The sequence below is a fragment of the Antechinus flavipes genome, chromosome 4, assembly GCF_016432865.1.
Source record: "Antechinus flavipes isolate AdamAnt ecotype Samford, QLD, Australia chromosome 4, AdamAnt_v2, whole genome shotgun sequence".
Classification (NCBI taxonomy): Eukaryota; Metazoa; Chordata; class Mammalia; order Dasyuromorphia; family Dasyuridae; genus Antechinus; species Antechinus flavipes.
In genome coordinates this window covers 135,025,010-135,049,482 of record NC_067401.1, presented here as the reverse complement: position 1 = coordinate 135,049,482, position 24,473 = coordinate 135,025,010, and the positions used below count along the sequence as shown (strand labels likewise).

Genomic DNA, 24,473 nt, shown 5'->3' with positions numbered 1-24,473 from the left:
ACATATACATGTATGTATATATCTTATGATTGTTATAGTCCTCAAAAGGAGATGAGAATTCTGGCATTAACTCCTTTGTTATTAATTGAGGGACTGAGAATACAAACTACATTATCATAAGAACCAAAATGCATAAAATAAGGTACTTAATATCCATGCCATCAAGTATACCTTGATGATCAGCAACTTGACTAGATCAATTTTTAGGTAACAATTTAGCCTCTTTGTATTTGCCAACTGAGTAAGATGAAACTTGGGAATAAAAAACTGTACCAAAAAACCCAACTTTTACAAGAGATGGTCTATAGTTTCATGAGATACAAAGCACTTGGCACTAGGTAAAAACTCTGAATTCATTTTTAATGAGTGTTATTATTATGATTAATGACATTTTGGAAATCAATTTCTTGTGGAAGTGACCTGTATCTTATCAATAAGTTATAGGTGACTAAGGAAACCAATGGAAGAAAAGACCAATAGAAAAGTCTGTCAATCTAATTTTGGGGGAAAATGCATGTAATTTTTAGTATTTTCAATATTATTGTTGTGATTTTTTTGTTATTGTAATTAGTGAAAATTGATTAATAGCCCTTCTTATAAGAAGGGTATTAATGCAATTTATCTCCCCCAGAATGCCTCTGGTTTGTAGCAACTTATATATTCCTTCCTTTAATTTAGCAGGGGTAATTTTAAAAACAATAATAGAAAACTTTCTTTAAAAGTTTGATTCCACAATTTATTCCTGATGACAAATACATAAGTATCACTTCATGAAAAACTGGACTGGTTAGCTTGAGTAAATTGCAAATTTGGTTTCAAAATTGAAGTCGTCAAAGACTGGCCTTATAAAATCTGTCAGTTTATTTTTTGTTGGTAGCAAAATAAGGCAAATTAGCCACTATCAACAAAGAATGAATGTAGTTTTTGGTTTTTCCCTAATTCTGATTGGAGGGTGATATAACATTTCACTGTGAAAAAGTATAACAAAATATAATTTTTTTTCTTCAGAGAAGCCAACTTGTTTGTACAAATCAAAACAATATAAGATCTAAAATCCAGGTTGGAGAAACCTTACTATACTAATTTAGTAATCTTGCTGAAAAAAAAAAACTAAATAGCTTTGATAATAATAAATAGCTTCAATAATAACATAAGAGAAACCCTGATATGCCATATTTTTAGCACTAAGATGCATGATGCTTAGCTTTTTACAGTGAAACAATATGAAAAATCATTTCTACCTATATGCAAATAATTACCTTTCAAGCTATTATGATCACTATTTAAAAAATAATTTCTCCCTTTTACCCCAAAATTATTCAGTAGGGTATATTTTCAACTTAGATTCAACAATATTTGTACTAAATAAATGCTAGTATGTACAAGACTTTTTATGGATACAACACTATCATGTTTAAATGAAAATTATATTACATATTCTGGTATCTTCCAACTTTTAATTTTTAGACCTCAACTGTAGGAGAATTCTTATCAGAAAAAAGAACAAAATGAAACCAAAGGAAAAAAAAACAAAGCAAGAACCTTTGTCTTTTGTGGAAAAACTAAACCAAAATGTGGAACAAAAACTCCCACTAAGGAATTAAAGTTGGACCCTTTTTTTTTTCTTAAATTCTTTAAAAAGTTCCATGCAAAAAAAATCATGGTAAAGAAATGTTCATTTCTGATCCTCTAACAGCATAAATTTTCTAAGATAAATTCTGTTGGAACAGAAACTTCAATGAAACCTTGCTCTTATATTATTTCCACAATTTATGCTTTTCTTCAGTTTTGTCCAATTTCCTGTCTTATTCATTTACCAAACACAAGCAAACATGGCAGAATTGCCCACAATTTTCATTTCCCCAAGTATTAGCTCCTCTTATTAGAGCTATCCTATCTTCAAGGTCCTTTCTGCATTCTCAGGTAAGTCATTTCAAGTAGTTTGGTGAAGAAAGTAGGAGGTCTGGTGAAAGAAGCCAAGTCCAGCGTGCCAGACCTTGAAAGGATCACAACAGGGTACCAACACTTTATCTTTAGTTAAGAGATGACAGAGCTACAGAGAGATGGATTCTAACACAATTTTAGCTCCGCTGCAGACTATGACTTTTGCTATAACTGTGATGTGTCAGAAATAGTTGGTTATGTTGAAATTATCCTATACCTCTGCTCCTCCCAAATTCCTCTTGCTGAGATTTAATTAATTTGGTTGCAAATATAGCCACAGTCTTTTGAACTAGACCTCTCCGAGGCTAATTCATCTGTTCTAACCTCTGATATTTTCAGTTTCCTTTTTTAGACCCCCTTGAAGTAATTCACTTTCTGAAACTTTATGAAAGAAACATCACACTAGAAAAAGTCAAAATTACTTCTGCAGCTGATCAGGTAGCAAGGTAGGTAATTTCCTTCCTTTTACACTTTTTCTCTATTTGCAACATTTATCTCAATTCCTAGCAAAATATATGATTCACTGTAAAGAAAGGGAGTGAAATGTTTTCTTTATATCTAGATGATCTGCTGCTTTTTACAAAAGCAAACAGTGATGTGAATAATATTCTTAATGTTGGTTATATGTTCAGAGAGATGGAAGAGAACGTGAATTTGTATTTTAAGCAATCCAAAACTCCTTTACAAATCTTTACCAAACATTCTAGGTTCAATGGTGTAATCAGTTGTTGTTAAAACTAGAACACCTTTTTTTTTTTCCCTCTTAGGACACAGTAACTAGGTGATTAAAAAAAAAAGTCACACACGCATTATCCTTCATGTGTGAAAAGATGAACATGGAGAAAAAGCAGCTGTCTAACGGTTGGCTCAATGAGGCACTCTTGAAATCACATCTAAATATTTAGGTGGAAGTACTGTTCATGGTTATATATAAAACTTCCTTATGGAAATTAGCCTGTGCATTCACAAGATGAAACAAATTCAAAAAGCTGCTATCCTCTTCATCTCGGTCTCCTAAACGCCAGAAACAGGATAGAGAGAGTAAGGAGAGGAAGAGAATTAATTTTAAAATATGATTTATTTGAAACACAAGATTTTCAAATTTTTCCTGAATAATTTAACAGAATTTAATCAGCTTTTTAGAAAATATATTGGACTAGGAGTAAAAAAAAGTGGGTGTTATTTCTAAACTTTCCCCTTTCCTAGTAATGTGACTTGTACATTCTTATTGCACACTTGTGTAATGCCTATATAAGTACTCACCAGACATAACTGACTGCAGCATGTCCATTATAACACGTGCAAATGAATTTTCCACATTCTGCAGGAAGTTATTTCTCTCCACCTGACTGCTAAAGACTTTGCAGACTTTTTGCATCATTTTTACTGCCCAGTCCATGCAGTACAGGTCCTTCTCGCAGACCTGATTTAAACATACAAAAATTTTTATAAATGTGAGAGCTCCTGAAGTTGGAATTTGTCTTTTCCTTGAATATGACACTATCTTCCAATACTATGCATTTTCACTGACTCTTCACCACACCTGGATTTCTTTTCTTCCTCACAATCTCCTGGCTTTCTTCGAGAACCAGTTAAAATCCCACCTTTTTTCAAGAAGCCTTTCCCAAACCCCCTTAATGCTAGTTAGTATTTTCCTTCTATTGATTATTTCCAAATTTACTACATATATTTTGTCTGTACATATCTGTTTGCATGTTGTCTCCTCTCCTAGATGGTGAGCTCTTGGAGAACAGGAACTGTGATTTTCTTTTGTATTCCCAGCACTTAGCACAGTGCCTACTTAGCATATTGTAGGCACTTTAATAAATGCTCATTGACTTGGCCTGGCATAGACAGTAATAATTGTGGTACAGAGGTAAGAGACCTGGATCAGTTGTCAGGGGACTTGGCTTTGCTATTACTAACTAGATGGCCTTAGACAAGTTGCCACATTCTTGAACCTTAGTTTCTTCCCTCATCATAAAATGGATGTCATTATACTTGTATCAACTCCCTTAGTGTGTATATATATATATATATATATATATATATATATAGTGCTAGGCCTGGACTCAGCAAATGTGGCCTCAGACACTCACTAGTTGTGTGACTCTGAGCAAGCCATTTAACCCTGTTGGCTTTAGTTTCCTCAAAGGTAAAATGATCTGGAGAAGGAAATGGAAGAATTCTAATACCATTGCCAAGAAAACCCAAATGGATCACAACGAACCAGACACGTCTGAAACTACTGAATGAGAGCCACTTCACAGGATTATTGGAGGAATCAAATGAGATAGTAGCAATATGTAAAGTGCCATTTAAATAGCAGCTATTATCAGGATGATTACTGCTAATAATAATTACAGTTATCCCTTCCACATTGTAGAGGTTAGATGCTACTGTGTTTTAGAAAAACAATAAATTTTTTTGGCTCTCCCTTCATACCAGAGAAGAAATATGACTTTTTTATTTTTCATTTATGGAATGTTTATAGCACTTTATTGTAAAATATGGGTTAAGTATTTGGTCATGGGCTCTGTGTTATCTGCTGGCCTTCATGTCTCATCTGTGGCTTCAGCAAAACTCTCTCAAAATTCCCATTTAATTTCTTATGCTGACCTGAGGTATATCAAAAAGATGATAGGAAAAATCTCAATGAAGAAGGAATAACAGTAAAGGGAATGCTAAACTAGATATAAACAATTACTTTTCATATTGCTACTCTTTGACTTTTACAAATATCTTTTACAAGAAAGAAATATTGTTGATTTTTAAATTAAACTGTATAACTATGCTGGATCATGATGTGTGTTGAAAAATACTCAGTATTCAGTTTTAGCTATGTAACACTAGAATGGAAAATGTTCTCAAGACTAAAACTCATTCAAAAGTGCAAATTAAAAAAAAATTTTAAATCTCTCCTTCATAAGTTGTATACTAGGGAACCCCAATGTCTTACATATATAAGAACATTTTGATGCTAGGGATATTTTTCCATCTGAAATGTTAATTATGGAATTATGCATTATCAAAAATTCTATTTGGAATTTTTGGCATGACAATAAAGTTACTTTTCTATATTAGCTCCAAATTCTCCAAGCCTTTTTTATTCCAGTGATAGCCATAATAGTACATCCTCCCATCTTTCTTCCTCTAGCTCCCACCAGCATATATGGCTTTTATTAATTTTATTGTAAGTCTAAAAATGTTTCACAGCTCAATTAATTTTGAGAAACACTACTAAAGAGTTAATCAGATCCGTGGTTGTTAACAAATATTATTATGTAACATAAGAACCATTATAGGAAAAGTTATTGATTACCTTTATAAAAAATCTAATAATATTGACATTTTCAAGATTATTTATACTAACTTAAGTATAATATTTATGAATATTGGTTGCATATTTGTATTTAAATTTGTCATGAAAGGGGAAAGTTTTATTCACTAACCTTTCAGTTGACCAGCTCATCATGTGTAGCAGATATACATCATGAAAAACTGGATCAGAATATGGATAACTAATTATTATCAGTCAGACAGCAAGTACTCCCTGAATATCTCCTACATACAAAACACCACATAGGGCCTAAAGAATAAAATGACAATCCCTTCCCTCAGAGATTTCATAGTCCCTTGGGTAGTGATGAGATACACATACACAAATGACAATAATATTAGCAAAGATTATAAAGAAAGCGAAAATCCTAGAATCAAAGAGTTGAGATAGAATACAAACTCAACATAGAAGTTTTAGAGAAAAGGAGTGTTTAGATTTAAGAGAAGTTAAATAGGAAAGTATTCCTCAAAAGTTGTTTTTTAAAATTAGATTTTGAAAAAAAAAAAGGCACATGGTATAGTAGAAAAAACACTAGATTTGGAGTCAGCAGAACTGAATCTGAATTCTGTTGTGCTACTAATTATCTAATTGACCATTGGTGAATAATCATTCTGCACCTAATTTTTCTCTTCTGACAAGTAAAAGGATTGAAGATACTAAGATCTAGCATTAATTCTTATTCTACTAAGGTGGTGAGAGATATAAATTGGAAGAGGGAAGGAGATAAAGAAGGAAGGGAGAGATATGAAGGATTTTCAGAAGATGCTAGTTTATTGTATATATTTTAAAAGCCTATTTTAAGATATATTTGCATTCTTAATATCTCAAATAATCAATATTTTAAGTATATTTCAGTTGTATGGGAAGAGTGATCCAATAGGTTTTTAAGTGGTAGTGAATACAGTATTAGTCTGGATACTAGAAGAGACTTTGTTCTGTTCTTACCAAAGCCAAAAAGACTATCATCCGTGCTAATTCATTGGCCCGTCCATTCACAGCTTTGCTAGCCATGAAGGTGAAACAAATGTTGTTCCCGCTTAGGATAAGAAGACGTGCATTATTCTCCAGAAGCCATTCTCGGGGAACCACTTTTATTGGGGAAAAAAAAAATTCTTAATGAGAAGCTGTTCAATGACGGCAGTAATCACCATTATACACATGTGTTACATACTTTTATAAAAGAGAAAATGAATACCACTAACTCAGAAAAATATCTTAGTTTTTCAATTATAATATCCAACCAGAATAAAAATTTTAATGTCATATTTCAGATACACTAGTAATATGTTTATTCCAAATCTCTGATTTATATATTAAAAGGTAGAATGGTATGAATCTGTATACAGTACCTTAGCATTATACAGAGGTCAGAAACTAGTCTTAACTTTCTTACAGTAGTAACAAGTGGAGAATTTTCTCCTCTGTGTATCCCTTATGTATCTATTTTGTTAAAACCTGCAGGGATGGAATTTGAGATCTGGGCTGATTAATTTACTATGAGAATCTATAAATTACATATGCATATATATAACTGTATAGCTGGTATTTGCATTTAATTATATTCATTCTCTTCAACCTTAAAATTACATTCCCTAAATTCACTACCAGCAAAATATTTGCATATTATTATTTAAAATAGGAAATTCATTCCGCATAGAAACTGTCTTCTATTTAATAATTATGCTCTGAAAGCAGAATTCTCAGTAATCAACACTGGTAAAAATACAGTTTTACCTGATAGTTCATCTACAAGACTGATTACATCATCTGCTGTCCATTCTTTAGTGTCAGTGTCATACAGTAATTTAATGGCATCAGCTAAACCTTTTAGACTTGTTTCATCTGTAGGTCCTTCTGTCATTTTTTGCCAAACCACCTGTCCTGAATAAATGGAACAAATAAAATGTGACAAAAGTTCTTTGAGAGGCAGATGGTTTCAGTAGTTTAAAAAATAAATAGTATTAAAAAATGAAATCTCATTATTTAATAAGCACATTATTATATTTATTTGAACTTACATAATGGAAGGGTTATTTAGATTACAATATAACTTTAAAATGTTCTTTATTAGAATGAGGAAACATTAAAATTTAAAGTAGTCAAAAGAAAGGTTGTTTCAATAAGCCAAGTAATGCTTTCAGCACAAAGATAATACTATTGACATACCACAAACAGGGATGAAGAAAAATAGAATTTTGTAATTTTATTGAATTTTTAAACTCACCTCTTCTACTATTTTATCTTTTATCACTCCTTCCTCCATTTTCTTACCTTTTCCTCTAGTTTTTCTGCCCTCTCTTCTATCCTGACCCTCCCTTTTCTTTCTTCTTTCTCCTCCTACTTCTTTATAGGGTTAAATAAATTTCTATATCCAACTGAATGATTGTTATTCTCTCTTACAGCCAAAACTGATGAGATCAAGCTTCAGACAATACTCATCTCCCTTTCTTCTTTCCCCTTGATTGTAATAGTTCTTTTGCGCCTCTTCATGACTTTGTTGAATTTTTTAATCAAATAAATATTAAACTTAGGATACTTTCTATTTTAGGATTTATACTTAGGATATGCTTATCCTTGTCACTTATGCAAAGATTTTAAATCAAAAAATACAAATCATGTCCATTTTTAAATTATTTGCTTAGGGGGCAGCTTAGTGGTGCAGTGGATAGAGCACCAGCCCTGAAGTTAGGAGGACCTGAGTTCAAATGTGACCTCAGACACTTAACACTTCCTAGCTGTATGACCCTAAGTAACTTAATCCTAATTGCCTCAAGAAAAAAAAATAAAATGATCTGCTTCTGGGAAGTAAAGAACACATATGGGCACACATATCACAAAACATTATAAAAAACAAATATGTATTTTGGCTGTTCTTTCGGATTACTAGTTACATTATTTTCTTCTAATTATCTAAAAAAAGATTGAATATTTTAAAATGTAGAGCACCTTTTTAATTTAAAAACTGAAAATAATGGAAATTGATAATGAACTGTAGCAGAACAGTTTCCATCTTTGAAACTTAAGATTTATACCAATTAATACAAGAATATGTCTATGTAAAAATTTTTGGTAAACATGAAAGAAATTTTATATACACCCACATCCATACCCACACATATATAGGCCAACCTCTTGTATTAAGACTAAGATAAACTTCAAATGGATATGTAACTTAGACATAATGACATAAAAAATTAGGAAAGCTAAGAAAAAATTACCTTTCAGATTTGTAAATAAGAGAAAAGTTCATGATCAAAGTATAAAAAGAATCACAAAAGATAAAATAGGTATTTTTTATTATGTAAAATTAAAATGCTTTTGTACCAAAAATTAGTTAAAATTAAAGAGGAAACACAACAAGGGAAAAATCTTCAGCAACTTTCTTTAATAAAGGTTTTACATCTAAGCTATATAAAGAATATTATAAGAATAAGAACTATTCCCCAATAAATAAATTATCAAAAGATACACATTGGCAGTTTTCAAAGGACAAAATCCAAGCTATCAACAATCATATGAAAATTATTCCAAATCAATAATTAAGGAAATACAATTAAAGTAACTCTGAGTTCTACTTCACATCCATCAGATTGCCAAAAATGACAAAAAATGGAAAATAACAAAATGTTAGAGGACGTGTGGGAAACAGGCATCCTAACACATTGTTGAAGAGCTAGCAGTTTGGCACTATGCCCCCAAAGTCATTGCACTTTGACCTAGCAATACCACCAGTAGGTCTATATACCTCAAAGAGATCAAAAAAAGAATAAAAAGATGCATATGTACAAAATATGTGATGTGACTTGGTAGAAAAAATTAGAAACTAAAGGGGTCCCTATCCATTGGGAAATATCTAAATGAATTATAGCATATAAGTGTAAAAGAATATCACTATGCCATTAGAAATTATGAAATAGAAACTTCTGAAGGAAACTAGGAAGATCTCGATAAATGATACAAAATGAAGTAAGCAAATGAAGCTGGCAATGGCAAGAAAGAAAAGCAACTTTGAAAGATTAGAACCCTGATCAATGCAATAACAAACCATGATTCTAGGAGACCAAAGATGAAACATACACTAATCACTTTCTGGCATAAAGGTGATAGACTTGAAATGCATTTTTGGACAATGCCAATATGGGACTTTGTTTTTCTGGACTGCATATATTTATTATGAAAGCTTTTGTTTTTGCTGCTGAATTTTTGGGGGGGAATGGGGAAATCAATATGAAGGAAAGGAAATGCTTGTAAATAAAAAACCTAAAATTAAAGTTAAATAAAGCATTTTTAAAAAAAGGAAAGTGCAGAAAGGTAGATTTAGACTTAAAATAAGGAAATGCTTTCTAAGAATTAGGTTTACACAAAATCAATGGGCTTCCTCAAGGAATACTATATTCCCCTTCACTAAACATCCAGAAATATACATGTATAATTTTGAAATAGTGCATGATTATTAGGAATGAGGAAACCAAAAAGTATTATAAAACTATATTTTCCCACTCATATGAAAGAGTGTTCCAAATCATTATTGATCAGAGAAATGCAAATTAAGACAACTCTGAGATACCACTACACACCTATCAGATTGGCTAAGATGACAGGAAAAAATAATGATGAATGTTGGAGGGGATGCGGGAAAACTGGGACACTAATGCATTGTTGGTGGAGTTGTGAACGAATCCAACCATTCTGGAGAGCAATCTGGAATTATGCCCAAAAAATTATCAAATTGTGCATACCCTTTGATCCAGCAGTGTTTCTATTGGGCTTATATCCCAAAGAGATACTAAAGAAGGGAAAGGGACCTGTATGTGCCAAAATGTTTGTAGCAGCCCTATTTGTAGTGGCTAGAAACTGGAAAATGAATGGATGCCCATCAATTGGAGAATGGCTGGGTAAATTGTGGTATATGAATGTTATGGAATATTACTGTTCTGTAAGAAATGACTAGCAGGATGAATACAGAGAGGCTTGGAGAGACTTACATGAACTGATGCTAAGTGAAATGAGCAGAACCAGGAGATCATTATACACTTCGACAACGATATTGTATGAGGACATATTTTGATGGAAGTGGATTTCTTTGACAAAGAGACCTAACTGAGTTTCAATTGATAAATGACAGACAAAAGCAGCTACACCCAAAGAAAGAACACTGGGAAACGAATATGAACTATCTGTATTTTTGTTTTTCTTCCCGGGTTATTCATACCTTCTGAATCCAATTCTCCCTATGCAACAAGAGAACTGTTCGGTTCTGCAAACATATATTGTATCTAGGATATACTGCAACATATCCAACATATAAAGGACTGCTTGCCATCTAGGGGAGGGGGTGGAGGGAGGGAGGGGAAAAAAATTGGAACAGAAACGAGTGCAAAGGATAATGTTGTCAAAAAAAAAATTACCCTGGCATGGATTCTGTCAATATAAAGTAATTATTAAATAAAAATTAAAAAAAAAACAACAAAAAAACTATATTTTCCTCCTAAGTTAAACAAAAATATGGTTTCACTGTAAAATATGTGCTTACCATCCTGAGATGATATAGGTCCAAAGATTATATAGAGCAGCCGTGCTTGATTCACCATTGGCCATGGTTTTAGTATTCGAGTCAACCAAAAGGCAGAGTCACTTCGCTGCATCCAGTGATCTAGTAGGACACTCCGACAAAATAATCTAATCCTTAACTCCAATTTTCGGGCACTCCCTAAGAAAGAAATGAGATAAATCTACCTTCAAAAAAAATTCTGGAAAATCAGGAGCAAGGCAATACCCACAGTGATTACACAATCATTCTAATGGGCTACCAAGTCAGAATCTCCAGTAAAGTTCAATTTTGATACTCCATTGTATTATGGCGATGCTATAAATTTTGGCAGATTTTACAAAATTACAAAGGTTTCAAATATGAGCCTGATGATGGACTGTGTATCAGATGTACAAAGAATGGGCTAAAATTGTCTACAACCTATCAATAAAATAACAGATTTTTAAAGAGCTGAAATCTCTAGACAAGAAGTAATCAAGGTATCTTCTCTCAAACTGCCCCAATTTTCTAGCTTTGCTAATCTTCTAAATATTTTGCCCTGTTCTGTACTTTAAAATTAGGAGCATAGTTAAAGAAAAAAAGAACAATTTAGTCAGAACCTCAAGGGATTCCCAATTTTTTAAAAATGAGAAATATGGAAGGCATATATCATATCATTAGTCAATATAGAGTAAAATGGTATGCTACCAATCTCATGCAATGATTTTCTACATCATCAAGCAAAAAAGTTACTTCTACATCTCAATACCTAACTTTATTGAACATTGTAGAAGGAAGTAACATAATTGTGAATACTACATTCACTATGTAAACTGATGTTATTTGAACCCAATTATGCCTTCATTGCTGCATTATAATCTTTTATTCTTTTTTAAAATTTTTCCTCTATTCTACTTCCCTCAGTGACTGCTTCAAACCTTATTCTTTCTTTAAATTTCCTGTAATTTCTTAACTCCTCTTCCATCCCCCAGCAAATAACCTTGCCTATTTTGCTAAGAAAATTAAAATAATCTATTTTGTACTCCACCTCCCACAATGCACATCTCAGAACTCTTCAAAATTCCTACTTTTCTTCATCACAGAAGACCATTCTCCTTGTCAAAGTTAACCCCCAAAACTTGACTCTGTGACTTGTATCCTAGATGCCATATCCTGCTGTCTCCTTTAGAGGGTTGTTCCATCCACAGTTCTCTTATCTTCAATCTCCTCCTATCTATTAGCTTTTTTTCATTGCCTTCAAACTTGCCAAGGTCTCCTCTATTCTCAAAAACCTTTCCTCAGACCTATAGTTAGATCTCAAGAGATCATGCTAGCTTTTTCCTTTTTACTGCCAAATTCCTTGATTTGTCTAGACTTATTACCTCCTCTTCCTCAACTCCATCGGACTCACTTCTCAGCCCTTGGCAATTTAACTTCCAGCCCTTCCTATCATTCTACTGGAAGAGTTCTTTCTAATTACTGGTGACCTCACAGCCCCTTACTCTCTTGGACTTCTGTGTAGCTTTTGAACACTGTTCACTCTCTCCTCCCCTTTCTTTGTTTGATTCTATGACATAGTTCTCTCTTACTTTTCCCGTCTGACCATTCTTTCTCCAATTTCTTTGCTGATTCCACATCTCTTCTCTATCCTCTAAGCATGGGTATAACTCAAAGTTCAGTCCTAGACTCTATTTTCTCTCATTCTCCCTTAGGGATATCATCTATTTTCATGAATTCAATTGTCATCTCTATGTAGGTGTTTCCCAAATTTATAACATCTTAATCCCAATATCTCTCCTGGATTTCAGTTATCCAGTTTCTACTACCTAATGGATATCTCTACTGGGGTACCTCATTGGCATCTCAAACTCAAAATGAAGAAAACAGATCTCTTCATCCCCACCGATAACTATTTCCTACTTTCAATTTTATTTTTGATGATGCTACCACATTCTCTGAGGCACTCAGATTCATAATTTTGGAGTTAATCATGGTTCTTCCTTTCTCACTCTTCTTTTATCTACTCAGTTACCAAATCGTGTCAATTCTACCTCCACAACATATCTTGCACCCGCCCTACTTTTTAACCCCACTTATTCATCCCTCACATTATTTCAGATCCCCATCACCTCTTACCTGGATTAATGTAGTAGCCTCCTAATTTCTCCTTTTCCAGTCTTTCCCCTTTCTAATAAATTCTCCACCCAATTACCAAAATAATCTTAGGTTGTAATCTCATTTCCCTGTAGAAAATCCTTCCTTTGCCTTTAGAATTAAATACAAGCTCCTAAATTTAGTATTAAAATCTCTCCACAATTGGCCTGATTTTATTATTACTCCCTCAACTTTACACACTCTATGTTCCAGTCAAATTGGTCTACCAGGTGTTTGCTATAAGTCAACACTTCTATCTCTTCCCATTCATATAGCCTTTCCTCTAGTCTTGAAAGGCAGTATCACATTTTTATCTTTCCTAATCATTATGTTCCTTCAAAGTTATACTCAAAGCCTTCCCAATATTTCCACTGTTAGTGCTCTCTCTCTCTTCAAATTTTATTCACTAATCTGTGTACATGTTGTGTTCCTCAGTAGAATGTAAACCTGAGAGTAGTAATTGTTTCTTTTCTGTTTTTGTAGTCCCCATACTATCCAACACCCTGTACAAAGCAAACAGTATTTGTTAAACTGAACTAAATAAAAAAGTTTGTAATTAAATTATTATCTAAATTGACTATATTTCCTCTTATGTATATGATTTCTAGCAAGACAAGGCAGAATATGATGAGTAATAATGTAAAGTAATGTTCAGGGGACAATAACAAGGATCAGTCTGACTGGAGCAGATGACAGTGATATTTAGAATTAATTTTTTTTTAAGTATTGTGTTCAGTAGCAATCAAAAACTACTGAACCTGCTTTTGAATCTTGGTCTCTATTTCTTCTTGTCCCCTCCTTTTAAAATGCTCTGTGTGAATATCACATCTTTACCTGGTTTACTACAAACAACTGTCTGCACCTTGCGGGGTAGATTAGTCAACTCACACAGGAAATTGTAAACACGATGGCACTCCAACTCATCCCAACCTGCTGTTAAGGTCTAAAGATAACAAAATAAAGGAAACACTGTAAGTATGCAGACAATCAAGTTGAAGTTCAGGTCACTTTTGCTTTTTATAAAGATGATTTGTAGCGTATTTTGTTATCATCCATTATGGATTTTCCATATAGACAGAAAAAGTTTTTATAAACAATAGAATCTGTGGAGGTTCTAGACCCAGAGATCACTGAGCAACTCCATCAATTTTAAGCATTCATTTCAAACTTTATAATAAGAAATTCACAATAAAAATTCAAGGTAATTAGACTACAGGGAAGTCCCACCTATGGTTTGGGGAAATCACAATTTTTTGATGAAACAGCCTTATCAAGGGTAGATAGTGTTCTGTAAGAATAATATTATAAATGAGCAATTGGTCAAATATATTAGAATTTCACAGCTTTAAGGAAGATATTTACCAAAATATTTAAATGATTACAAAATAATATTGGTCAGAATAATGTAGTTAGGGCAGATGTGAGCTATGTATCTATAACAATAATATTGTCAAAAGCTCAATTAATTACTGTTCTTTTTTAATATAACTTCTTTTTTTTTTTTACACAATGTTGTTCTCTTAAAATCATTTCAATCTCCATTACTTGGCCATAGACTACACTTCTATGTTCTACTTACTAATAATTTAAAAACCGCCTTTTCTCCTTTGCTTAAAAAGGTACAGTACCTGTAAAAACATTCCATAACACGGCAATCCTAAACACTGCATGGGAATTCCACAACCACTGAATTTAAAACATGAAACCTGTAAAGAGAAAAACTATTATTTCCTCATCAATTGAACTGAACAGTTTGACTTTCAAATTTACTTTCATAACATTTATTGAGTGCCTGGCTATGTGCCATATCTGTGCATGGTAGATACAAAAAATCCCAATTAAATAGAATTTATGCTCTCAAGAAACTTAAAATTTCCTTACGGGTTATAATTTTTACACAGTTAAATAATATAAGAAAGTTTATATATAAATGCTAAATTGGTTGGAAGAACAATAAATGTTATAAGAGTTCAGTGAAGAGAGAAATATATTTGGGGTAGAACAATGAGAAAGCCCTTATGAAGGAGGCAGGACTTGGTTTAACCTTGAAAGATTTATATAATTTAGAAAGGCAGGGAGCAGAGGGAAGGAATTTTAAGTGGCAAATTAGTATAGTCAAAGGTAAAGAGACAGAAATTAATATAATATATTCAGGGAACACTAAGGAGAATTGTATGCCTGGAGAAGATTCACGTTGAATTGGTTAGATGGGGCAAATTAGATAGAAGATAGAGTTAAATAATTGGATTCAATCATAAAAATAGAAGACTTTTGAAAGTTTTTATGTGGAAATATAACAAGAAAATGATAATGTTTTAGGAATTTTACATTTTATTCAAGGAAGAAAAATCTTGGGACAATGTATAGCCTATATTGGAGAAGGCAATCACAGAAAGCAGAAAGATCAGTTGTGGAGATCTTACAATTTAGGCTAGAACTCCATTCCAAATGAATACCATACTGATATAATAAATAATATATAAAAATATTTTATACCTTATTAATTGGAAACTGTGATCATATTTGTGATTGTATTAATATACTGAATTTCTACGTGAAGATACTATCAATGCAGGTAGAAATCTTATAAGTTGCCCTTAACAATCTTAGAATTGTTTAATTTAGATGATTGTTTCTATATAGTGAAATTTTTTAAGTACTGTTTTTAACAGTGTTGTCATAAATTTAAAGTACTGATATCTTCTAAAGTTAATGTTTTTGTTATCATTAAAATCAACTTTACTCTTTTTTCTGAATGCCTAAAAAATAAGTTTTTTCACCAAAAAATGATTATTACAATATAATAAATAGAAGGAAAGTTCTAAGAACTATGCCACGCACCTCCTGATAATGAAGCATTATATTCAGAGTGCAGATTAAGACATATTCTTTTCTAGACATATCTAATCAATTCTAGAATTTTATTGACTATACTGATTTGTAACAGGGGTTTTGTTTTTCTTGCTCTCTCAGTGAGAGAGTGGATGGAAGGGCAACAGGATGGGAAAGGGGAATTGGAAGAGAAAGAAAGTGAATATTCCTTTGAAAATTTAAAAAAAAACTTGAAAAAAACCCCATTCTAATTCCAACATAAGTCTAAAAAGAAAGGGAGGGAATCATAATAGTTTAAATTTATGGAGCACTTTATAGTGCTTTCCATGTAGCAACCTTATGAGGTAGCTGGTATAAGTATTGTTATCCACATTTTATACATGAGGAAACTATGATCTAAAGAGTTAAGTGATTTTCCCACAGTATGTAGCTAGGTTGATGTGGTTATTGTTGTTGTTTTGTCCTTAGTTGTTGAAGAATACTATGACATCAGAGAGGGATGCCATGACATGCAAGTGAATTAGATTTAAATGAGGGAGGACTGTGCAATGTTATCTTCCTTCCTTTCGCCTCCAGAGTCATCTGGGTCTAGTGGCCAGATAGATCAGGATACCTGGAGATGGCCCTGGATGCAGTGGGAGACCTTGGCCTTATTAAGCAAAATTCTTCAACAGATTTCAGTTTGACTGAGGCTATAGCCATTCAATGATTAAGGCTACTCCAAGCACAGTACTTTTTATATTCTCTCATAGAAATCCCATAAATTTGAATAAAGTCCTTAGTTAGCCTTAAAAGGTGATTATGTCTATATTTTATAATATCTGAGCACATGAAGCACTTGATCATTATGAATAAATAATTATTGAGTATTCTTAATTATCCTAAGACAAGAATTGAAAATTTTAAGAAATAGATTAGAAATTATTACAAGGTAATTATAAAATATATTTACTATAAAATAAATTTATATAAGTATTCAGAAGTATAAATTTATTCTTACTTCTGAGAGTATCTTGTGAATGTACTTTAACCTTTCTTTTGTGGGTAGCAGCAAGGTACACCTTTTAAACAATAAACCTGAGAAAGCAAACAGATACACATATAAGAAAATAACAAGTAGTTTGAACATCAAGTAGGCACATGTCTCTTGAATGTATCAAAGTAATACTATAGCAAATCAACTATGAGCTGGTAAGACAACGTTTGGCAAGAAGGTACAAGGCATATGCTATTTACTAAGTTGTTTTAATGTCCATTTTTGACACCCAGGACCATATTCTGTAAAAAATGTGATACTGCAGTTTCATGTGCAATCATCTTTTTTTATTATACTTTGTTACAGAATTGCTTGTTTTGTTCTATAAATAAAAAAAAATAAAAAGTTTAGTATAGTAAAAATCATGATATTGGCTCTCAAGTTGCAAATCTGGGAAAATATTTGGATTAAAAAAGGCAAAAAGAGTAAAATTTGAAGATACATCAGGGAAACATATGTCTTACTTTAACATTATGTCTGTACAGGGAAGCACAAGCACTGTTGTCAATGAAGAACCTGGCTAAAATGGCAAAAGCAATTTTTGCCTTTCCCCCAAATAAGTAGAAATTTAAAATTATAGCTATTAAAATTCCAGAAGTTGGAAGTAGCTTTGTTAGCACAAAATATCTGTTTTGAGATAATATCATGTTAAAAATTTTTCCTTCAAAAATATCCTTTTGGGGGAAGCATATAAAGGTTTTATAGTATTTTTCTGGATAATTTTTAAAAATCTTTCATTTCCCACAGAATGTTACACCTTAACAGTTATTGCTACAGTTTGAGTAAATGGGCTATGTGCTTTCTATGACTTTCCATGGGTTGTACTTCTAAAATAGAAATATTAATAGTCCTATGGCAGATGTGATCTACTTACTCTTGTTCTTAAAAAAACTTATTTCAGAGGGGAAAAACCTAAAACACAATTTGCAGCAGCAGCAGAGGTAATAATTCTTTCATAAATGAAAATATTATACATGACTAATATAGAAATATTTTTTGCATGACTGTGCATGTATCAAATTGCATTCTTAATGAAGGGGGATGAGAAAGAGGGTAGGAGAGAACTTGGAACTCAAATTTTAAAAAACAAATGTTAAAAATAGTTTTTTACATGTAATTATAAAAAATAAAAGATTCAAAATCACATGTAGACTTGTAAATTTTACTGATGTAATTTTTGAACATTACGCTATTTGATCAACTTAGGATCATATCTGAAGTTTTAAAAACTGGCTTTGCTTAGTTTTACATGTAATAGACTCTTTCAGTGATGAGTGTTTTCCCTTCCTATTTTGGCATTTGGTCTCTGGTGAAGAAGCTGTAATTGGATATTAGTTATTTCCTTGTAATATAAAAATCTTCCTTTCAAGGCATATTAATTAAATCCACAGAGTGTCAACAATACTGACTAATTTTTCATTGCTTTTTTTTTTTTTTTAGACACAGGTGTTTAGAGCAGTTACAGACCAATTTCTTAAATTCCTTTTTCCTCTTACAAAAATAGACTTAGATGCAATGCTTTTTTCCATATTAGCCATCTGCTCTGTTTTTTGTATGAAGGCAGAAAATTAAAATTCACAATCTTCAGAAAGATTCTGAAAATGTTATCTTACTACTTGAAATCCATAAAAGATTAGGAAAGAATAGCAGTAACAAGAAATGGTCCATGCACTTAAACGTTAAGAAATCTGAAGAACTAAGTATCTACAATCAAAGCAAAATGGAAGCTTGAATGTGAATCAAATGTAAGTATACTATCAAATGAGATGAAATATAAAAATTAGAATCTAAAATTATTATTATGCAACTAATTTATTAAAAAAAAACCCAGGAAATCCAGACTAATGAAGGATTTTCACTTATGATTCAGATAGTTTTGTTTTAAATAGCAGAGACTTGATCATAGTGGGAAAAACTGGACTAATTTGTTCTTTTTTTTTTTTTTTTGACCAAAATCAAATATTGCAATAAGCATTTTAACACCTTTAACACCTTTAACAACCTTGAAAAAAATATAATTGTAAACAATACTAAGAATAATGACTAAATTCAGTTAATTTTTATTCATTGGGCTTATTAACACTGAAAAAAGGGTAAGATTATACAATAAATTTATAGTTATTTTGTCATAGTTAATTCTATTTATATATTTAAATATTCTTATTTTATGCTTAGAGTCTTCCTGATAATTATCTTAAAATTAGGCATCCTTGAACTACAACAATGCAATATTTGCTTAGTTTGCTCTTTTGCCTTTATTTAGCTCTGAATTTCACCCTGATGTAGTTTGGCTTTATTACCATGCTAAAGTTAATTATATGCAGCAGTTTAAATTGATGTTCATCAGTAAGGTCCAATTAGATTTTTATTTCATTATTCCTTTTAGAGAGAATGGAAACAATAAGCTAGGAGGGAAAAAAAAGGAAAAAAATGATTACAGGCCAAAGGAAGAAAGATTACATAGAACTCCCTTTGATAAGGGCAATTTAGAATATATGATTTATTAGTAAATGTGGATAGTGTTTTTTAAAAAAAGGAAACCATGATTTCTATTAGAGTATAAGTGATTTTATTCAGTGTATTATTTTAAAATCTTGACTCTTTTTTTTTTTTACAAAATTAGAATATGGTTGAAAGGAATAAGAGATTCAGAGATAAAGCTCATTATGTTTCACAGGAAGCTGCTGCACAGAAATATCAGTTTCCTAAATTCTTATGTTCCAACTCAAGCCACATAACAGAAAGAGAAAAAGTAATCACATTTGCTTGTTCCTTTCAAATATACTTTCATTTATACTTAATTTTAAAGATAAACATAAAAAACCGTTGGAATTACAGTTAGAAGGAATATATGATTAATGGGAAATTATCATATTGAAAATAATGAAATCATTCACATACCAGGCAATATTTGGGAAATATTCCTATTTCCCACTGGCAAAAAGAGTTAAATAATAGAATCCCCTTAATTAAGTATAGCTTTTTATTTGTCACAATTCTCATTTTATAGGTCACCTAGAGATCTGTAGTGCTCCAGCATATAGGAGCCTTGTCTTCTGCCAGACAGCTCCAAATTATGAAAATCTTGCTGTAAAAGCCTTCTGCTTCCTGATGAGGTTGAGATGTAATTAATAAGGCGGTGGCTGATGGTTTTCGACACCATGCTTAGCATGCTGATATCCTTCACTAAAACAACAAAACCCAATACAACTAGCTTAACTATAAGAACTTGCTATAATTGCTATAATTTAATTATAATCAATCAAACATATTAGCAGACTTGAAAAAATAGAAAAGTATACATTCCTTTCTATCATTTCTTAATATATTAGGAATATATAACAATAAGATTACTTCAATAAAACTAGGGCCCTGCCTTAAGAAGTTACAGTACAGCTACTGGTACATACTTAGCTAAAGGTTCTCAATCTGGGGTGTGACAAATTAAGGGTACCCCTAAACAGCCCTTAAAATTATCCACCATGGATATGAGAAGTTTTTCAAGGGTTTAAGAGGAATATTTGATAAATAACTATATCATCCTATTAAAATTTTACAAAGTAGTAGTGTTAATTAATTTATGGATTGGAAAGAGAACAGGGTAGTAGGAAGAGAAAAGGTTGAAGTAGAAAAAGAAGAAAGCATTATAATACATCTGAAAAAAAATTGAGACAAGTGAAATGATAATTCCTACTGATTAAAACAAAATTAATTGAGGTTTGTTACAAAATTCTTTTTCTACTGATCTAGAAGAAATCAGCACCAATGATCACATCAAAGATAGTTAATTGATATCTGAAATAATTTATTTCCAATCAATAAAGCTACAAAATTTTTGGTGGACCCTACTAAACACATTTAGATCCATATATAGTTTATAAAAATTCATCTCTTTGAAAAAGTAGTTTTTAAAAATTAAAATCCAAAGCAAGAAACAAACTGGAGGTTGAATGTAATATGTATATATCTCTTTCAGAAACTAGATCTTAACTTTTTTGTGTCATGGACACTTTGGCAGTCAAGTGAAATCTACAGTGTCTCTTCTCAGAATAATTTTTTTAATGCATAAAATAAAATACATAGGATTACATAGGAAAACAACTGTACTGAAATATAGATATTAAAATATTTTTAAAAACAAGTTCATTGATCCCAGGCTAAAAATACCTACCATGAATATAATTGTTTGATGATAAGAAAAAGGTTCAAGGATCTCACAAACTTAATTTTCTGACATTTAACAACTTTATTATATTAAAATGTCGTTTCCACTCAAAAAATAATCTCTTTAATTTTCATATGCATATGCATGGTATACAATAGAATGAATTTTCTTTCATATTGAAGCAGAAATGGGGTTACAAGAAGATTACCTAAAACTAAGGGATACAGGAACCAAAAAAAGATTGGGTACCACAGTTACAGGCATCTATTATTATCAAATTTCAGAAAATTAAGTATAAAAACTAATTTAAGCTAGGTCAAAATATGTTTAAAATGCTGCAAGACCCATTGAAAAGCATAGTTTTTTAGGGAAAATGGATATGGTGAATTCTGTAGTTGTACTTACAGCAATATTTCCTCTCCTAAAACCTCACCTGACAGATATTCCAAAATTATTTGGAAAAGCTCTAATGGTAATGCTTTAAAATCTCCAAGTGTTGATAAGTTTTGAGAATCTGAGCCAAGAATGTTGCAAGAATGGTTGGATCGTCGGTTGCTACGTCTGTATTTCTGGTTGGGAATCAAGGTGAAGCTGGTACTTACAACGGATGTCATCCTTTTCCTTATCTATAAATTTCTCCTACTTAAAAAAAAGGGGGGGGGGTTGGACAAAGAGAGAAGAAAATTGAAACAATGAATAGATCCAAAGAAAGTGAAGATATTAATGAATACTACACCAGCTTACTGTAGTAGTTTTACCACTTCATTCCACTGACTGGTTATTTCTTTGCTTATATGGCCTTCCCTAACTCTGGAATGCCTTCCCTTTTCTTTCCAATCTACATTAATTTACATTCAATCCATTCTCCCTGATTGGGCTTGCTTAGCATCATAAGATTTAAGCTGGAATGGACTTCTATCTCTGTAATTTCACAGATGAGGAAACTGAGGCCTAGAGTGGGAATGTGACTTGCCCAAGGTTCTCTCTTCCATTATAATTTCCTTTAACTCTCTGGCTAGAAAGAATAACAGTAGCTGGCATTTCTTTTAAGGTTCATAAAATGTTTTTACAGACATTTTCTCATTTTTATTTACTTTGCATATATTTTATACTTGTGTATTTATGTGTATATTGTTCCTCTCTATCCCCCCATATAAGATTCTCAAACATAAAGATTTTTCATTTTGTCTTTATATCCCCCAAAGCTACATATTGCCTTGCCTATAGTAGGTGCTTGATTAATGCTCATAGAGATTAATTGGATTAGTCGGATAGATATTAATATTAAACAATCACAGACGTAGAGATGTAAGGGATCTTGAGTTTGCAAATAAGGAAACTGAGGCCCATGGAAGTTACACAGGTAGCACAAGAAGAAAGATGACTTGCCCAACATTACACAGGTAGCAAGCATCAGAGGCAGGATTGGAACTCAGATCTTCTGAATCTAGAAAGAGTTGCTTTGTTTTTTTTAAACTGAACTACACTACCTACTTATTAATTAAGAATGCACTCAAACAAATTACCTAACTTTTTCATACCTCATTTGTAATATGAGGAGGTTGTACTGGATGGTCTGGGAAGTGACTTCCAGTTTTAGCTCTATGATGCTATGATTTCTCCTCAATAATATTTTATTTTTCAAAAAATATATGCAAAGATCATTTTCAACATTCAATTTTGCAAAATTTTATGTTTCAAATTTTTCTTCTTCCCTCCCTCACCATCTCCCTCCCCAAGATAGCAAACAATCCAATATAGGTTAAATATATGCAATTCTTCTAAATATATTTCTGTAAGGATCGGAGAAGGAATCACATACAGTGCAATAGAAAGTAAACAGGCAATAAAGTTTGAGACCTCTGGAAGTTGGCTTCTGTGTACTAGTAGGGACCGCCTTGTGGGCGGGAACTCTGGTCGCATTGAGATCAGCATCATTAACGGGAGGCGGTTTTTTCTCTGATTGGCTGTGCATGTGACTTCATAGACCCTATTTAAGCTGAGGAAGGAGGAAGCAGGTCCTCTTTGACCTGGAGTTCACTGGAAGTCAGTAGGAGGTCAGCTAGGCAGGATGTGAACACGTGAATAAAAGATCTTGAGCTTGCACATGGCTGTTCTCAAGTGCTCTATCCTGTATTTAAATCAGCATTCTTATGAAATGATGGCCAGAGATCTCTGAAGACTTCCGACAGAGATAAACTTGGTAAAATTGGTTTAAGCACTGCAAAAGACAGTGACCAAAGATTTCTCTGAGGGCATGGGAATTAGGAGAGACTGGCAATAGTGAATGCAGAGTGGGCATTAGCAAGGGTATTCACAAAAGTAGTGAATGCTAAGTTGGCATGCACACATTTCCATATTCATGGTGTTGTGCAAGAAAAATCAGATCAAAAGGGGAAAAAACCATGAGAAAAGAAAAAAACCCAAGCAAACAACAATTTTAAAAAAGGCGAAAATACTATGTTATGATCCACATTCAGCTTTTATAATTTTTCTCTAGATGGTGTGGCATTGTTCATCACAAGTCTATTGAAATCGCTGTGAATCACTTCATTATGAAAAGAACCAAGTCTGATGCTATGATTTTTAAAAATGCCCGAAGTTTAGCTTGATAAGGTACAAATGATTTCCCATATAAAAGGGGATACAATTTGTTTTACTTAATATGATATGCAATTTATGTAGTTACCTTTATGGAGTTCTTTTACTTTAGCCATTTGCCATTCAACATTGCCAGTTGAATAGGGAAGCAAGGTGTTGCAGTGAGGTTAACTGAGATCTTGGGGGGGTTGGATGGTTCTGGGTTAGAAATCTCAAACACCTCTGGGAGGAACCCACCCTCCTGTTTATAGGGGAAACTCCCAGATAAGTAACCTCATTCAATTCAACTGGAGATCTTGGCTTGAAGCATAATCATTACTCTCTATTAAGTTGAAAATTAGTCCCTCAAATTCACCTGGAGATTGGTCCTCAGCTCCAGGTCAAAAAAACCCAAAAAACCCATTATAATGAAAGCCTGTGTGCCCAAATCTTTGCAAAAAAGGTCCTAACAGGATTTTGCTCACTGAGCTATTTTTCTCAGTGTAATAAATCCACAGGAAGACTCCTTTTCCTGAGTTCAAATCTGGTCTCAGATACTAACAAGTTGTATTGACAAGGGTGTGAAACTGTGTTCCCTTTTGATCTATAAAATTTAACATTCTGAAATTCTGTCCCCTTTGATTCCTGACCCCCCTAGACTCCATAAGGTCTATGAGAACATATCCTCCTGGCTGGGCTTTTCTAAGGCAAATCACCTCATTGATGCAGACCCTTTTCAGGAAATTCCAAATTCCAGAAGCCTTCAAAAAGTGATTTCCATTCAATTGGAGATCTAGGCCTGGGGACTTTGGCTTTCTTTTCAACCTGAAACCTGAGCCTCAGATTTTCTATAAAGGATATTTCTAAACTCACTTCTTTGCAGAATGTCCAA

At 32.5% G+C, this 24,473-nt stretch overlaps 1 protein-coding gene across 1 annotated transcript; it reads right to left on the bottom strand.

The window, feature by feature from the left end:
• Positions 1 to 2,691: 2,691 nt before the first annotated feature.
• FBXO47 (F-box protein 47) lies at positions 2,692 to 21,637 on the bottom strand. The gene is made up of 10 exons (XM_051994643.1): positions 21,435 to 21,637; positions 19,852 to 20,022; positions 16,801 to 16,877; positions 14,597 to 14,674; positions 13,803 to 13,911; positions 10,818 to 10,994; positions 7,019 to 7,165; positions 6,230 to 6,372; positions 3,208 to 3,367; positions 2,692 to 2,958 (listed from the first exon to the last, which is right to left on the bottom strand). Exons 1-10 carry the CDS (start codon positions 21,613 to 21,615, stop codon positions 2,846 to 2,848), a joined length of 1,356 nt encoding a protein of 451 aa, XP_051850603.1. The 5' UTR covers positions 21,616 to 21,637; the 3' UTR covers positions 2,692 to 2,845.
• Positions 21,638 to 24,473: the final 2,836 nt, after the last annotated feature.

Bases quoted from the DNA above. Each gene is read 5' to 3' on its own strand.
- FBXO47 (XM_051994643.1), bottom strand. From the start codon at position 21,615: ATGACATCCGTTGTAAGTACCAGCTTCACCTTGATTCCCAACCAGAAA. The intron at 16,878-19,851 runs GTGACCTATAAA...TTGCTTTCTCAG, and splicing joins GGAGCACTACAGATCTCTAG to GTTTATTGTTTAAAAGGTGT. The intron at 13,912-14,596 runs GTACTGTACCTT...TGTTATCTTTAG, and splicing joins GTTATGGAATGTTTTTACAG to ACCTTAACAGCAGGTTGGGA.